The sequence below is a fragment of the Triticum urartu genome, chromosome 4A (genome assembly GCF_056163025.1).
Source record: "Triticum urartu cultivar PI428250 chromosome 4A, HENAU_Tu73, whole genome shotgun sequence".
Classification (NCBI taxonomy): domain Eukaryota; kingdom Viridiplantae; phylum Streptophyta; class Magnoliopsida; order Poales; family Poaceae; genus Triticum; species Triticum urartu.
In genome coordinates this window covers 94,770,021-94,788,068 of record NC_141876.1, presented here as the reverse complement: position 1 = coordinate 94,788,068, position 18,048 = coordinate 94,770,021, and the positions used below count along the sequence as shown (strand labels likewise).

The window sequence follows — 18,048 nt, the reverse complement described above, 5'->3', positions numbered from 1 at the left end:
TTCAATCTTCACCTGCAACTAACAACACTATAAGAGGGGCTGAGCAAAGCGGTAACATAGCCAAACAACGGTTTGCTAGGACAAGGTGGGTTAGAGGCTTGGTTCAACAATATAGGAGGCATGATAAGAAAGTGGTAGGTATCGCATCATAGGCATAGCAAAAGAGCGAGCATCTAGCAAGCAAAGATAGAAGTGATTTCGAGGGTCTGATCATCTTGCCTGAAATCCCGCAAGGAAGAAGAATGAGTTCATGAAGAAGACAAACGGACGTAGTCGAACAGGTCCTCACAAACGCGACGTTACCGGAACCAACCCGAAGAAGCAAACACCGGAAAGAAGCACATAACATAGTAAACAACCAACACATGAACATGGTATGAACATGCGGGATGCGGTATGTGATGCATATGCAAGATTTGACAAGGAATGATGGAACCTGGCCTCAACTTGGAAATCCAAGAGTGCCACTGGAAAGGTGAGGTGATTTTGGTTGAAACCAATATAAGGAACACCAAAATCGGATGCACGGTTTGGAAATGGCAAGCAAAACAAATATGGCACCGGTCTGCGATAAACAGCAAGTAGCCATCTAAATGCATCAAGATAATTATGCTACAACACTCAAAAATAAAAAAAACATGGCAGGGATCCACTCATAATGCTTAACAAAAGATGAACACTGAGCTACGGCCAATTCATCCATTAACAGGTTCAAACAAGCATGGCAAAAGTGCAATTGGTAAATAGGTTTCAGACTTAGTGAAATTAACACTAGTCTGGAATTTCAGATCAGGTAGCACACTTTGGAGCAAGAAAACTATATGCTACAGGAACTTAACATGGCAAAGTAAAGCATGGCATGGAGCTACTCAAATAGCTTAACAAAAGTCCCTTAGTGACCTTGAGCCAAAAGGGATCAGAAAATACAATTACAAGCATGTGAACATGGCAAAAACATAATCAGGTTACAGACTTAGAGAAAAACGGGAACATGCAAATCTGTTAATGAGTAGGCATGTTTACGAGCTCGATGCACTCACTACAGAGCAAGGCATGACAATATAAGCATACACCCATCAAGAATACATGCTATATAAGCTAGACATGGCAATAACAACAACATAGCATGCACGGATCAACAACAACATCCTCGGCAAAATCGCTAACAAGTAGACAATCTGCCCAGATTCACGAAATAGCAAAAGTAGAGCTCGATTGACTCAAGCTAGGGTGCTCCATAATTTCAAACAAAGACATGGATGAATAGAGAACCACAATATTAACAAATCATCCTTACTGATCATCCTCAAAAGAGGCACGGATCATTAGGAAACAACATGAACATATGGCATATTGATAAGAACAGATCAAGGACTTGGTGAAATCTCTAAGTCCCTGAAATCAGCATTAACGAATGCATTACTTTGCAAGCTTGTGCTAGTTACCACACATATCACAAAAATACATGGACAGAACCTCTGGAAAGATGGCATGGCATATAACAAAACACATGTAGAGCTCAGGGTCATATCATGCACACATTAATCATGGCAAAAATGACAAATAGCTAATTGGTGCAGCAGATCTGACAATTAACTCAAATAGTTCTCTTGCAACGATGACTAGGGCATCAAGATGGACTCAAATGAACATGATGCAATGAGATGAAATGATGTGCTCTTTGAGACGAACATTTTGATATGCTACACGCCCAAAACGGAGTTACGGATGCAAAGTTGCGGCACGATGAAGTATGCAAAAAATAAAGAGAGAGGGGGAAAAGTCAACCGCCGTCTTGGATCCAGATCTAGGGTTTCGCCGGGTACTGTAGCAGCTCGAGCTCGCCTGAGAAAATGGCTGCGGCGGTGGCCGGACTTGCCGTGGGACTCGCCGGACTTGGCGGATCCGGCCGGGGAAGGGCATGGGCGCGGCGTCGCGGTGGCCGGGCGCGGTCTCCGGCGCCGGCTGGTGGCGAGGACGAGGCGGCGGGGTCGGCGTCCGGTGGGGCGGCGCGGTCACCGGCGAGGGCGTGGCGGCCGGCGTCGGCTTCGTGCGGCTGCGCGGTGTCGCCGGGCGGCGGGGCGCGGGGAGCCCGTGGGGTGGCGACGCCCGAGCGCGGGCCGCGGAGGGCCCCGCCTAGGCCTGGCGGGCCGGCGAAGTGGGCGTTGGCGGCGGGTGAACCGGAGAGCGCCACGTGGCGGCGGCGGCTGGGTCGGACACGTCCGTCCTGCGGAATTTCGTCCGGCGGCGGCGAAGTGGGGTGGATCTAGGGTTTCGGGGGAAGAAGGAGACGTGAATTTCGGAGGGGGGCTATATATAGACATAGGAGGAGCTAGGAGAGTCCAAATGAGGTGTGATTTTCGGCCACGTGATCGTGATCGAACGCTCTAGATGATGGAGAGGGTTTTGGTGGGTTTTGGGCCAAATTGGAGGGGTGTTGGGCTGCAACACACACGAGGCCTTCTCGGTCCCTCGGTTAACCGTTGGAGTATCAAACGAAGTCCAAATGGTACGAAACTTGACAGGCGGTCTACCGGTAGTAAACCAAGGCCGCTTGGCAAGTTTCGGTCCAATCCGAAAACGTTTAACACCCGCATATGAAAAGAGGTAGAAAGGGACACCGGGTGACATAGGAGCGCCGGATTGCAAAACGGACAACAGGGAAAATGCTCGGATGCATGAGACGAACATGTATGCAAATGAAATGCACATGATGACATGATATGCAATGCATGACACACAATCAAAGACAAGGCAAACAACAACGAATAACTGGAGGACACCTGGCACATCGGTCTCAGGGCATTACAGTTCCACCCTACATCAACATCACTATAAGCCTTGCAAGCAATGTGACTAATGAGTTAGTTGCGGGGTGTTGCATTACAGAACGAGTAAAGAGACTTGTCGGTAATGAGATTGAACTAGGTATGATGATACCGACGATCGAATCTCGGGCAAGTAACATACTGATGACAAAGGGAACCATTGTTGGGGAACGTAGTAAGTTCAAAAAATTACCTATGCACACACAGGATCATGGTGATGCATAGCAATGAGAGAGGAGAGTGTTTTCCACGTACCCTCATAGACTGAAAGCGGAAGCGTTAGCACAACGCGGTTGATGTAGTTGTACGTCTTCACGATCTGACCGATCAAGTACCGAATGTACGGCACCTCCGAGTTCAGCACACGTTCAGCTCGATGACGTCCCTCGAACTCCGATCCAGCCGAGCTTTGAGGGAGAGTTCTGTCAGCACGACGGTGTGGTGACGATGATGATGTTCTACCGACGCAGGGCTTCGCTTAAGCACCGCTACGATATTATCGAGGTGGACTATGGTGGAGGGGGGCACCGCACACGGCTAAGAGATACAAGAGATCAAGTGTTGTGTCTAGAGGTGCCCCCTGCCCCCGTATATAAAGGAGCAAGGGGGAGAGGCGGATGGCCAGGAGGAGGCGCGCCAGGGAGGAGTCCTACTCCCACCGGGAGTAGGACTCCCTCCTTTCCTAGTTGGAGTAGGAGAAGGGGGAAGGAGGAGAGAGAGAGAGGAAGGAAAGGGGGGCGCCGTCCCCCCTCCTTATCCAATTCGGACTAGAGGGGGAGGGGCGCGTGGCCTTCCCTGGCCGCTCCTCCTCTTATCCACTAAGGCCCATCTTGGCCCATTAAACCCCTGGGGGGGGGGGTCCGGTAACCCCCGGTACTCCGGTAAAATCCCGATTTCACCCGGAACACTTCCGATATCCAAATATAGGCTTCCAATATATCAATCTTTATGTCTCGGCCATTTCGAGACTCCTCGTCATGTCCGTGATCACATCCGGGACTCCTAACTACCTTCGGTACATCAAAACACATAAACTCATAATATAACTGTCATCAAACTTTAAGCGTGCGGACCCTACGGGTTCGAGAACTATGTAGACATGACCGAGACACGTCTCCGGTCAATAACCAATAGCGGAACCTGGATGCTCATATTGGCTCCTACATATTCTACGAAGATCTTTATCGGTCAAACCGCATAACAACATACGTTGTTCCCTTTGTCATCGGTATGTTACTTGCCCGAGATTCGATCGTCGGTATCTTAATACCTAGTTCAATCTCGTTACCAGCAAGTCTCTTTACTCGTTCTGTAATACATCATCCCGCAACTAACTCATTAGTTGCAATGCTTGCAAGGCTTATAGTAATGTGCATTACCGAGTGGGCCCAGAGATACCTCTCTGACAATCGGAGTGACAAATCCTAACCTCGAAATACGCCAACTCAACAAGTACCTTCGGAGACACATGTAGAGCACCTTTATAATCGCCCAGTTACGTTGTGACGTTTGGTAGCACACAAAGTGTTCCTCCAGTAAACGGGAGTTGCATAATCTCATAGTCATAGGAACATGTATAAGTCATGAAGAAAGAAATAGCAGAATACTAAATGATCGAGTGCTAAGCTAACGGAATGGGTCAAGTCAATCACATCATTCTCCTAATGATGTAATCCCGTTAATCAAATGACAACTCATGTCAATGGTTAGGAAACATAACCATCTTTGATCAACAAGCTAGTCAAGTAGAGGCATACTAGTGACACTTTGTTTGTTTATGTATTCACGCAAGTATTATGTTTCCGGTTAATACAATTCTAGCATGAATAATAAACATTTATCATGATATAAGGAAATAAATAATAACTTTATTATTGCCTCTAGGGCATATTTCCTTCAACAACGTATGTTGTTCTACGGTTTGGCCGATAAAGATCTTCATAGAATATGTAGGAACCAATATGAGCATCCAGGTTCCGCTATTGGTTATTGAACAGAAGTGAGTCTCGGTCATGTCTACATAGTTCTCAAACCCGTAGGGTCCGCACGCTTAACGTTCGATGACGATCAGTATTATGAGTTTATGTTTTTTTATGTACCGAAGGTAGTTCGGAGTCCCGGATGTGATCACGGACATGACGAGGAGTCTCAAAATGGTCGAGACATAAAGATCGATATATTGGAAGGCTATGTTTGGACATCAGAATGCTTTCTGATGAGTTCGGACATTTACCGGAGTACCGGGGGGTTACCAGAACCCCCGGGGAGTCAGTGGGCCTTATTGGGCCTCAATGGGAGAGAGGAGGAGGCGGCCAGGTGGAGGCCCCCCCCCCCAAGCCCAATCCGAATTGGGTAGGGGGCCGACCCCTCCTTTTTCCTTCCCTCTCTCTCCCTCTTCCTTCTTCTCCTACTCCAACTAGGGAAGGGGGGGACCTACTCCTACTGGGAGTAGGACTCCCCCTTGGGCGCACCATAGAGAGGGTCGGCCCTCCCCTCCTCCCCTCCTTTATATACGGGGGAGGGTGGCACCCCATAGACACACAAGTTGACAGTTGTCTTAGCCGTGTGCGGTGCCCCCCTCCACAGATTTCCACCTCGGTCATATCGTTGTAGTGCTTAGGCGAAGCCCTGCGTCGGTAACTTCATCATCACCGTCATCACGCCGTCGTGCTGACGAAACTCTCCCTCGGCATCAGCTGGATCAAGAGTACGAGGGACGTCACCGAGCTGAACGTGTGCAGATCGAAAGTGTCGTGCGTTCGGTACTTGGATCGGTTGGATCACGAAGACGTTCGACTACATCAACCGCGTTGCTAAACGCTTCCTCTTTCGGTCTACGAGGGTACGTGGACACACTCTCTCGCTCGTTGCTATGCAACACCTAGATGGATCTTGCGTGTGCGTAGGAATTTTTTTGAAATTACTGCGTTCCCCAACAATGCGTCCATTGCATAGTGCAACTGCACACACTGGTTGTCAAAGGGAGATTATCCCTAATTACATTTACTAATTAATCTCAACATTTCTCACACACCGGAAATTTGTTTGTTTTGACACAAGCTCCTCAGATATTCAAACACCACAAAAATTTGCAAGAACCTTGACCCACGGACATACGAACCCTTTTCACGCTGGTAATGTGGGAACTCTGGAAGCACAGAAATGCCATCGTCTTCGATGGAGCCTTGCCTTCGGTTGCAGCACTTGCGGCACACATACTGAAAGAAGCCCAGCGATGGCTTCAAGCCGGGAAGTTGGGAGGTGTGCCTCTCCGACGTAGAAAGGTGGGCTAGGAGTGAGTAGTAGGCTAGATCGATGTGGCGGTGTACAAACAGTTTGTAATTTGTAACACCTCCATGTGGACTGGAGTCTTTATCCTTTAATATATGATATGCACACTTGTGTGTATTCGAGAAAAAGCCTCATCGAGCGTTTCTTCAGCGGTTGATGCTGTTGCGTGCTGCGTGCGGTCGTGCCAACCCCAAGCTTGGGGCTTGTTGATACGTTTCTACTAAATTCTTGCAAACGTTCTTGAATGGTAAGTTCCTTCTAGTTCAACCTGAATATCCGGATGCTCAAGCAGAGACCATCACAAGTATCAGCAGTAAAAGGCAGGGAGCCTGTAAATTTTCAGTGCATCAAAACAAGTGTGCCCAATCTTAGTGGTCACTGACTGACTACATGCCGACTGTGAAAGAAATTCACACCTGCATTTGGACTGGCACACAAGCATGCCACAAATACGTAACCAGGAATATTATGAAGCAAACAACAACAATATGGAGCATGCATGCATCAATCCATGGCCCAACAGCTTCATTGCGTCCAGCAAACACCACTTGCTTCACTGCAAGTTTACTTTCAGTTCAACATGACCGCCAACAGTACTAACTAAATTAAGAGACCCCGAAAGAAACTTAGCATGCATGGTCACATTTAGCCAATATATACTGTGCCCTAGGTTCAGGCACAAAACACAACATTGTATAGCTATATCCTGAGGTTAATTCCCTCTTGCTGCCCTCGGAAAAGGCAAGCGTCAATTCAAGGGGGTGCTCTTCTATAGAAAATCGCCAGGGACAGAAGCTGGGTCGAGCTCGTAGAAGTCCCGGAGCTTGCCACCTTCCTCCTTTGTGAGACGGAATGATGGAATTCGGTGAGAAAATCTCAGGTTCTCTTTCCTAGGTATTTTCAGTACTCCCTTGGTAAGGTCAGGTTTGAACACAGCGACATAGCCATCAACTTTAGTCAGAAAAGAAAATAATGTGCCTCGTTTACTGCACTCGACGATCTCCCCGATAGCATAATCAGTAGTGTGCTTGTTGCTGGAAGGAACCCAATCAGGTGACCAGTTCTTGTAGATGGCCCAAACTTCACCGACCTTGGGAAGAATTTTAACCTGCCAGTTCATATCGATTTGGCTATTTTCTACCAAATGAGAGAAGGGGTGGTTTCCACCATACTTGGCTTTCCAGCTTCGTATTTTAAATTTGCCACAGCTCACAGGTACATTCTGCCCCAACCAAAGCTTCTCCTGTGCCTGTTGAGGGCAGGCCTGGAGCCAGGTCAGATGCACTTCAAATGGTTGTATCTCAACTTTGCTCACCCAGCCATACACTTTCGGGAATGTATCAGCGTCATTGTAGAGAGCCCAAATTTGGCCACTTTCAAACTTCTCACATGACCGGTCTTCTTCAAAGTTGTGGAATTCAGATTCTGGATATGGATAAGAAATGAGTTCCGAAGACATGTAAGAGTTGAGAGTAATGGAAGGAAATGCTGTTTCCAGATCACTTGGAAGAGCTGCTGTATCCAGTTCCAGGAGCTCTTCTGCAACGCCCACCCTTTCATTTTCATGTGTTCTATAAAAGGGGATACAGTGAGAAAATCTCAGTAGCTCACTTGATGGTATCGAAAAGAAGCGTTTGTCCTTAGCTTGTGCAAACAGACTAACAAAGCCTTCAATCCTCGTAAGCGGCGAAACAATGACATCGCCACTCGTTGAGCCATCAGAGATAACTTCCACAACATCATATCCATAGGATCGACAGTTATCTGGATCAGAGATCCATTGCATGCTCCATCTTTTATAAAGAGCCCATACCTCACCCTTATTAGGATTTATTTCATAGGAGTTCCCATTTTTGCCTCTTGTCAATGGAACTCTGTGAGACAGGTATGTGGATGGATCTTGTAATAGGGTTGTTGTTTCTCCTCCTAAGCAGAAGCTTCCGCAAGATACAGGCAATTCCTTATTATTCCAATTGGCTTCTTGCTCATTCCTTGGATTGTACTCCAGCCATGTCAGCTGAACTCTTAAGTCAGAAGTATCAATGTGCTTTACCTGAGCATAATCTCTTGGCATGCCATCAAGGTTATCATAAAGGGCCCAGATTTGATCAACTGCAATAAGGTTTACATCTCTGATCTTGCCAAAGTCAAAAAAGTCAGGATGATGATAGGTAATCACAGGACTGCCGAGCTTCTGAGGAGCACTACCACTTGCTTCCTTGTAACTTTGCTGATTGGCTTCACGACTTGCAGTTACTCCACCTTGGCTATCCACGCTACTTAAGGCATGATGCTCAGCAGACTGATTCTCAGCAACAGCAACATTGTCATTAGAAATTTGCTCAGAAGCACTAGATGGTGAGTCATGGTTCCTTTGCATCTTATAATTAGAGGAGTCTGTGCCGTGGCTGCAGTCTGGGCCATCATCTTGCTTTCTCTTACCTAATCTCTGAAGGCTGGAGGACCTTGCAATATTTGGCACTAGAGATACATCTTCACTTCTAAAGTTCTGTGTGGAAATGAAGTTCGGATCAGGATGAGCTGATGTCAAATTGCTAACTGATTCCTTGCCTGCAGCAGGCGCAGAAGATTTAGCTTGGTTCATTGCTGAAAGCTGAACTACATTGCTTCTTGTCTCTGAACAGTTACCTTCCTCATCACCGCTTGCCCTGTCAATCCTTTCTCTATGTTCATCAGTTCGAGTAGCATTCATGGTAGGTTCAGAGTAAATGTTCCCCCCTGTCTGGGCCTGCTGATTGGTGATGCCATGTTGTTGACATGAAATCTTCCCAGGTGAAACTTCAGCATTATTTGCTGAATGAGATAGAAAACTCGAGGGCATTGCCTGTTCATGCAGCTTGAATGCAAAGAACAATTTACCACAGTTATCACAGGTGACCAAAAAGTTCTTTTTGTAGTACACGAATCGCCTCCGACAATGCGGGCATATAGTCCAGAACACCAGCACAAAATCAGGTGGTTGTTTGCATCCATCCACATGACTCTCATTTCCACCAGTCTTATTTGGTAGCTGTGTAGCTTTGCTTGTCACATGTTTGGAAGCATACTGCCTTCTGATGTCATACAAAGACCGCTCCGTACGATCACACAGTATCTTGCGAGCTTCTGAGACCAACTTCAGAGCAACTTCAGCACCAGGGAGTGTGTTTTTATCAGGATGGAGCCAAAAGGCAAGTTTCTCATATTGCTTTGTTATGACTGTCTCATCTGCTGTTGCCTCCACCTGGAGAATACTATACCAATCTAAGTCTTCATTGATTTTTGCAACTGCTGCACATTGCACTTCACAGACAGTTAACAGCTGGTATATGTTCTCAAACCCTGGAAAAAGCCTTTGAGCTTTAAGTGCAATCCTTCTAGCCCCAAGAAAGTCTTTGCTTTCCAGCATGTTTGCAGCTATTTCTCTGGCCCTCAACCCCTCTTCTCTGTTGCACTCCATCAAATTATCTAGCAAATTGCCACAAAAGCCTTCACATATACTACTAGCAGCCTGGCATTAATATGCTCCAAATAACAGGTTTCTAATGATGATCTAGTAAGAGCAGATCTAAACCTTCTGATCTCTTTATGCAACAACAATATGTAAAGAGAATTTGCAGCGCATCACGCTTGCACCCTGTAGATATAGAAAAGAATAAGCAACTGTTGGTAATAGAAATGTACAACTGATAAAACCTTTATTATGATCAGATAAATACATACTCCCTCCGTCCCAAAATATAAGAACGTTTTTAACACTAGCATAGTGTCAAAAATGTTCTTATATTCCGGGACAGAGGGAGTAGTTATGTAAATTCCACAACAAGGATTATAGTGCAGATGAAGTACTATACCACCTACATATGCCAGTATGCATGCTAGGATAAATGGAATAAAACAAAAAAACTATTTATCACGTAGTAGAATGTAACAAGATACGACAGGCTTAAGAAACAGTGCATTCTCAGCAACACAGTAATTTAAAAATACCTTTGTTACTGCCCTAAACTTGTGACCAACATGTATGCCATATTCTGGTTAACCAACTCCTAGGCCTTCCTGAAGGCAGTGTTAAGTAGGACGAGATGCATGATGAACATACGAAAGATGGAATAGGACAACCAAAGGTAGATATTAGATAGATCATGGTGTATGCAGGTTTTAAATATGGCTACATGAGCATAAACAATTGGATCACAAACTTAGTGGGAGCAAGTCCATAAAAGAAGAAAACCAAATCGCTGGAATCTGACAAGTAAACTTCTTAGCAGCCGCTTGTTTTGTGTGGGAGCAGCTGCTTTAAGACACTCTTTGAAAATTTATCGTCGCATGGACTATAGAGTATCCATCCACCTGGTGAAGTAATCAGACCGACTTACATAAATCATATGACACGCTAAGTTCAATATTACTCAAACTTGTGAGCGAGAACATGATGCGGACCAAATAGGGAATTTGATGTGTGTTTGGCGTTGTCTTTCATGGTGGATGAACAGTAGTAATGTTGTAAATATGATAAGTTCAATTGTCACACCCTAGAGTTTTTTCTCTCTCTTCTTTCTCAAAGCTGACGATAAACGCTTGAATAGACCATCATGGCTCTCACCTCTTGGCCATGAAAGAACTTCCATTATCATAAAAAATGTCCTACATGGCTCAATACACATGCCTTTACGATCTTCTAAGCACGTATTACTGTTATAATACCTAGGTGGCTAAAATAACATTTAAACATCCAAATCACAATTAGAACCTTTGATTCTGATGTGGTTGGCATGTGAAAAGAATTGTGCGAGCATACTACTATCAAATGTAGCTTAACCCAACTTGCTTGGGACAGTACTACTGTCAAATGTATCACAAATGGCATGACTCAAACGAATGGAAATGGAACTGCTCCTTTGTCTAGATTAAATTCAATAACCACCTTAGTTTCAGGTTTGGAACAGATTACGCTAAAAGCCTAAGACCGCGTCCAGCACAATAGTTTACCTCAGATTGATTTTTTTTAAAAGAAACTGGAGTTTCCTAACAAGACATAGTTGAATGTTACTTTCTGTATAGATCATCTCTTAGAACAATGCATACATGTAAAATTACAGTGTTCACACTTATGCATTCATCAATCTTAAAATTCTTCATGACAGAGATGATTGTGGAAAATATATCTCGCCATGCAACAAGACTGGTATTTCCACAAAACCATATCCCAAGCAACTTAATCAATGTTCTATCTTCAGAGCAACCTTGACGGCAATTCCACAGGTATGAGCAGTGTTAATGAGAATATTTGATGAGACCATGTAGTAGTGGTAAACCACTTTGATATGATGGTTGAGGTCAGGATTTCAAGCCCCAAGTTCTGTGTTGACTAAAAGCCGGTAGTGCCCCTGCACATTCTTAGTCTTTATAGATGATATCATCAGAAATAATACTATTTTTATTTTGTTTGTGACACCACTTGAAGAGCTCACTCCTTTAACCAACACCATTTTTATTTTTATTTTTGCCAGGACTTTAAGCAACTCCACAGGATATCCGAATTTTGGTAAGCATTTATCTGCTCTCCTATGCGACCACCCAAAAAAAACCTTTTTGAAGAACTGCCTTGACCATCAGACCATAAAACTAGTAGTAGCGCATGGAAAAAATTGCGTTGTTGCAGCATGGACGCCACTCTACTTAAGTACGGACACTAATCCTCTTAAGAGCATCCCGATTTAGGGCTAAATTACGAACCCTAGGGCTAAAAAAAGGGAGGCGGAAGTAAAATTTGCTCCCACTCCCATCTTGCGAGGCCACTACCCACCACCTCCGTTCACAATTTGGTACCACATTTACGATTACGCGCAACCACCGTCCGGCAACCTCGCGGCATGGCGGCGGCGGCCGATACGTCGAGGATCCAACCACGCCTACGCGCAAGACGAGAATGCCCATGCGGAAGTAGTGGTGAGCCAAGCGGACAACCAAAGCGCCACCCATCGACCAGAATTAGTCGCAGCCAAAAGACGAGAAGAGGGGAAATTGAAATGCTACACGGGTAAGGTAGGGGAACCAAAGCATGGGCAGTAGAAATAACCTGCGCTGGGAGTGGAGCGATCGGCGGTGGCCGGAAGCCGGCGAGCCTAGCGCGGCGGTGAGGGAGCGGGAGCAATCGGCGGGGTGGGGTTTTGGCTTTTGGGAGAGTGGGAGCTGTGGAGGCGAACCCCTTTTTCTTCTTGACGGCGGCTTGTGGAGGTGAAGTGAAGTGGTGACTGGCGAACTCTACTTTCTGGCCTTGTGTCCAGTACGGCCGATGGGAGTAGCATTTTTTCTTTTCTTAACATAGTACACACCGAAGCTCGTATATACGCGCATACACTCACCCCTATAAATACACGCATGAACACCTTATCTCTATGAACATCTTCGAAAGACTGAGGTGGATGACTATTTGGCGTAGAGATGAGAAAAGACGAGGGGGTAGCTGGGTTATGTTTTTTACTTTTCTTATTGAATGAACTGGGCTGGGTAGGTTCACCTCTATAACAGCTTATTTGATTGGAGGTAATTAGAGAGAGGGAAAGAAAATTAAGAGATTGTGAGATTTAAAATTGGACGTGACTAGACGGCGCTCGGGCGTTCGTTGCGGGAGCGAACGCTCTTCCCGATATGGAAGGAGCAGCTATGCGCGGGACGCGGACAACCCAAAAAGAAAACACGCGCCCACGCCTGGTCCCGCCAGCCCCCACGCTCAAGATCAGGCTCATGGTCCTTGCGTCGCGCCTCACCCCGCGCTCACACGTTCGGGCGTCCCACTGATGACCCATAAGTATGGGATATCAATCGTAATCCTTTCGATAAGTAAGAGTGTCGAATCCAACAAGAAGCGGAAGAAAATGACAAGCAGTTTTCAGCAAGGGATTTTTTGCAAGTACTAAAATTATTGGTAACATATAGTTTGATAGTAAGATAATTCGTAACGAGTAACAAGTAACAAGTGTAACAAAAGTGCAGCAAGGTGACCAAATTCTTTTTATAGCAAAGGGCAAGCCTGGACGAACTCTTATATAAAGCAAAGCGCTTTTGAGGACACATGAGAATTATCATCAAGTTAGTTTTCATCATGCTCATATGATTCGCGTTCGTTACTTTGATAATTTGATATGTGAGTGGACAGGTGCTTGGGTGTTGTCCTTACTTGGACAAGCTTCCCACTTATGATTAACCCCTCTCCCAAGCATCCGTAACTACGAAAGAAGAATTAAGATAACTCTAACCATAAAATTAAATATGTGGATCCAAATCAACCCCTTACGAAGCAACGCATAAACCAGGGTTTAACCTTCTGTCACTCTAGCAACTCATCATCTATTTCCTACTTTCCAATGCCTTTCCCTAGGCCCAAATAATGGTGAAGTGTCATGTAATCGACGTTCACATAATATCACTAGAGAAAATACAACATATATCTCATCAAAATATCGAACAAATACCCAATTCACATGATTACTTATAACAAGACTTCTCTCATGTCCTCAGTAATAAAAGTAACTACTCACAAAGCATGTTCATATTCATGATCATAGAGGTATTAAATATCATTAAGGATCTAAACATATGATCTTCCACCTAATAAGCCAACTAGCATCAACTACAAGGATTAATCAACACTACTAGCAACCCATAGGTACCAATCTGAGATTTTGAGACAAATATTGAATACAAGAGATGAACTATGGTTTGAGATGAGATGGTGCTGGTGAAGATGTTGATGAAGATTGGTCCTCCCACAACGAGAGGATCATTGGTGATGATGATGGCTTCGATCTCCCCCTCCGAAGGGAAGTTTCCCTGGCGGAATCGCTCCACTGGAGAGCAAAAATGCTCCTGCCCAGGTTCCGCCTCGAGACGGCGGCGCTTCATCCCGAAAGCCCTCTTCTGATTTTTTTCTAGGTCAAAACACTTCATAAGCAGAAGATGGGCACCGAAGGATGGCTAGGGGCCCCACAAGCTCAGGGGCACGTCCCTGGGTGGTAGGGCGCCCCCAGGCTTGTGGCCACCTGGTGGGTCCCCTCCTAGTATTTCTTCGTCTAATATTTTTTATATTTTCCAAAATAATTCTCCGTAAATTTTCAAGACATTTGGAGTTGTGCAGAATAAGGATCTCAGATTTGCTCCTTTCCGGTCCAGAATTTCAGCTGGCGGCATTCTCCCTCTCCATGTAAATCTTGCAAAATAAGAGAGAAAAGGCATAATAATTACATCATAAAGTATAATAATAGTCAAATATGCAATAAATATCAACACAAAAACATGATGCAAAATGGACGTATAACCCATCTGGTCCCCTCCGCGCTCCTCTCACGCGACCCCTCTCTCTCTCTATTGAAGAGCAAGCCCATGTCCCACCTGCTCCATCTTTCTCCTTGCTCCTCCTTTCTCCCTCCTAAACAGACCTGAAAAGAACTAGCCATAGCTCCCCCCATCTATGGCGTCTTGAATCAAAAGGTAAGAACCCCCAAAACCTGCCCCTTCTCACCCCTTGATCTTTAATCATTGATCCACACCCTCTCTCGTTGTTCTGCACCCCAATCCCCACCTGGTTCAACTTTTGCCAAAGCTATGATGAAAAAGAGGTGAAGAAGAACATAGTACAAAGCTGGGAAACTATAGGTTGCAGGTAAACAAAAGAAAAATCCAAGCAACTCCTGAAAAATATAGGGTTTAAGATGCCTGTAAAAAATGCGCAACTAGTCCTCGGTTTTTAGGCAACTCTATTGTATGCATGGATCAACTGGAAACTAGAAAAAAAAGATACATGTCCGCTTTGTAGCTTGATACACCTACTGGAAAGAAATAAGGCAAGTCTAGTATTAAGATGAGGCAACTCCCGTGTGATTTAGCTGCATTTTACATCAGGAACTTTACACCTAAAAATGATCATGCATAACACCCCAAAACACATGGAGTATATAATAAAACAAAAGAGTGGTTGTGTACGTAGCAGTGACATGGATACAATTTCGCTAATTCAAACCACAAACATAAAAAATGCCAAACAAACCCATTTCAGGTAGTTCACTAGGTGCGCATTGTCTCACCAATAAAAGGAAAAAGAAAAGAAACAAGAAATAAAATGTCATCTCTACGCCAAATAGGTCTTCCGCACTGCTAAGCTCACCCTCAGATGCACATTTTTTCCATATAGAAAACTTGTGATCTCCTGCGAAAAAGAACAAAGAAAACACATGTGAATGAAAAAAAATGTTGACATATGTGTTTGATGTTTCTAGAAACAGAAAAAGCCGAAAGCACTTGTGTAAAAAAACAAAAAAGTTTGCCTCTGATTATCTATCTAGCTGCCCAAAAAACTACATAGGGTTGCTCCTTATTATAGTACTAATCTTGCCTCTGTTTCTCCTCCCAACAAAGAGATGTTACATTGTGCTTCACATATAACTTTCCACAAAACTAACAAAAAAGTTCTCTATAGGGTGAGTTGAGAAAAATAACAAGTAGGAGGGGGAAATGTTTGATCTCAATGAAACACCGCTTGATGCGGAGTCTACCAACATTTGGATTGAGTTGGGTGTGCCCTTCTTAAATCCTGGCTATGAGCAGGAGGATGACCATTTGGAGGAGGGCGTTGGTGAGTCTCCGGACCCTAACATTGGCTCTAATACTACTCATGTTCCAAGCACCCATGTGGCTGCTCCCCCCGCTTTGGTTGGTCCTGTAATACTATGGTTGATTGATGAACCAGAAGTATAGGGGATCAATTGTAGTCCTTTTAATAAGTAAGAGTGTTGAACTCAACGAGGAGCAGAAGGAAATGACAAGCGGTTTTCAGCAAGGTACTCTCTACAAGCACTGAAATTATCGGTAACAGATAGTTTGATAGCAAGGTAATTCATAACAAGTAGCAATAATAAGAAAGATGCAGCAAGGTACCCCAATCCTTTTTATATCAAAGGACGTGCCGGAATGTTCTCTTATAATAGGCAAAGTGTTCTTGAGGACACATGGGAATTATCATCTAGTCACTTTCATCATGCTTATTTGATTCACGTCCGCTACTTTGATAATTTGATATATGGGTGGATCGGTGCTTGGGTGTTGTTCTTACTTGAACAAGCCTTCCACTTATGATTACCCCCTCTCGCAAGCATCCGCAACTACGAAAGAAGAATTAAGATTCTAACCATAATGAAACATTTGGATCCAAATCAGCCCCTTACGAAATAACGCATAAACTAGGGTTTAAGCTTCTGTCACTCTAGCAACCCATTATCTAATTACTACTCCACAATGCCTTCCCTTAGGCCCAAGTATGGTGAAGTATCATGTAGTCGATGTTCACATGACACCACTAAAGGAAGCAACAACATACATATCATCAAAATATCGAACGAATACCAAATTCACATGATTACTTAGAACCGGACTTCTTGCATGTCCTCAAGAACAAAAGTAAACTACTCATAAATCATATTCATGTTCAAGATTAGGGGGTATTGAATATCATTAAGGATCTGAACATATGATCTTCCACCAAATAAACCAACTAGCATCAACTACAAGATGTAATCAACACTACTAGCAACCCACAGGTATCAATCTGAGGTTTTGAGACAAAGATTGAATACAAGAGATGAACTAGAGTTTGAGATGAGATGGTGCTGGTGAATATGTTGACGAAGATTGGTCCTCCCACGATGGGAGGACCGTTGGTGATGTTGATGGCTTCGATTTCCCCCTCCCGGAGGGAAGTTTCCCCGACGGAATCGCTTCGCTGGAGAGCAAAAGTGCTCCTGCCTAGGTTCCGCCTCAAGACAGCGGTGCTTCGTCCCGAAAGTCTCCTCCTAATTTTTCTAGGGAAAATGGCTTCATATAGAAGAAGATGGGCTCTAGAGGCCTGCCAGGGGGCCCACAAGCTCGGGAGGCGCGCCTAGGGGGTAGGGTGCTGTCGGTGTCAAAACCGGCGGATCTCGGGTAGGGGGTCCCGAACTGTGCATCTAATGTCGATGGTAGCAGGAGACAGGGGACACGATGTTTACCCAGGTTCGGGCCCTCTCTATGGAGGTAGTACCCTACTTCCTGCTTGATTGATCTTGATAGATATGAGTATTACAAGAATTGATCTACCACGAGATCGTAATGGCTAAATCCTAGAAGTCCAACCTGTATGACTATGGTAATGAGTCTCTCTTTCCGCACTAAGTCCTCCAGTTTATATAGACATCGGGAGGATCTAGGGTTACACATGGTTGGTTACAAAGAAAGGAATCTACATATCCGGTCACCAAGCTTGCCTTCCACGCCAAGGAGAGTCCCATCCGGACACGGGTGCAGTCTTCGGTCTTCGTATCTTCACAGCCTATCAGCCCGACCCATGGCTAACAGGCCGGACGTCCGAGGACCCCTTAGTCCAGGACTCCCTCAGTAGCCCCTGAACCTGGCTTCAATGACGAGGAGTCCGGCGCGTAGATTTGTCTTCGGCATTGCAAGGCAGGTTCCCTTCTTTCCGAACTCCAAGATAGTCTCCAGACGCGACGATTGTATCCAGACCTGTCACACACACCACACACAACCACAAAGAGAATATAATACTCCACGAGTCCAATCCACTGACAACTTTTTACAATGTAACATCAAGTTCGCCCGGTCATAATTTCGGACCGTTTTGTGTCTGCCGTTCCACGTTTCGAGATGCGGTTGCCATTGGCACGTCTTGTCGAAGCAGAGATCGTGTCCCCTTATTGCGGGATTCTCATCAATACGGGTATGGGTAACCCAACCATGCTATTTACACAGCCCTTGGGAATAGGCGAGTTTTAAGGCGAGTGAGGAGGCGCTTGATATTTGCGACCCTTTATAAGGGGATAAGAATTCGCCCTTGTCTACTCACGCCTTCCCCTTCCTCTGCCCTTCCATCCTTGAGCTC

General features: G+C 45.1%; 1 protein-coding gene across 1 annotated transcript; it reads right to left on the bottom strand.

The window, feature by feature from the left end:
• Nucleotides 1–6,619: 6,619 nt before the first annotated feature.
• On the bottom strand, nucleotides 6,620–12,380 carry LOC125550779 (uncharacterized). The gene is made up of 2 exons (XM_048713868.2): nucleotides 12,202–12,380; nucleotides 6,620–9,756 (listed from the first exon to the last, which is right to left on the bottom strand). The coding sequence occupies exon 2, from the start codon at nucleotides 9,577–9,579 to the stop codon at nucleotides 6,889–6,891; it is 2,691 nt and encodes an 896-aa protein (XP_048569825.1). The 5' UTR covers nucleotides 9,580–9,756; nucleotides 12,202–12,380; the 3' UTR covers nucleotides 6,620–6,888.
• Nucleotides 12,381–18,048: the final 5,668 nt, after the last annotated feature.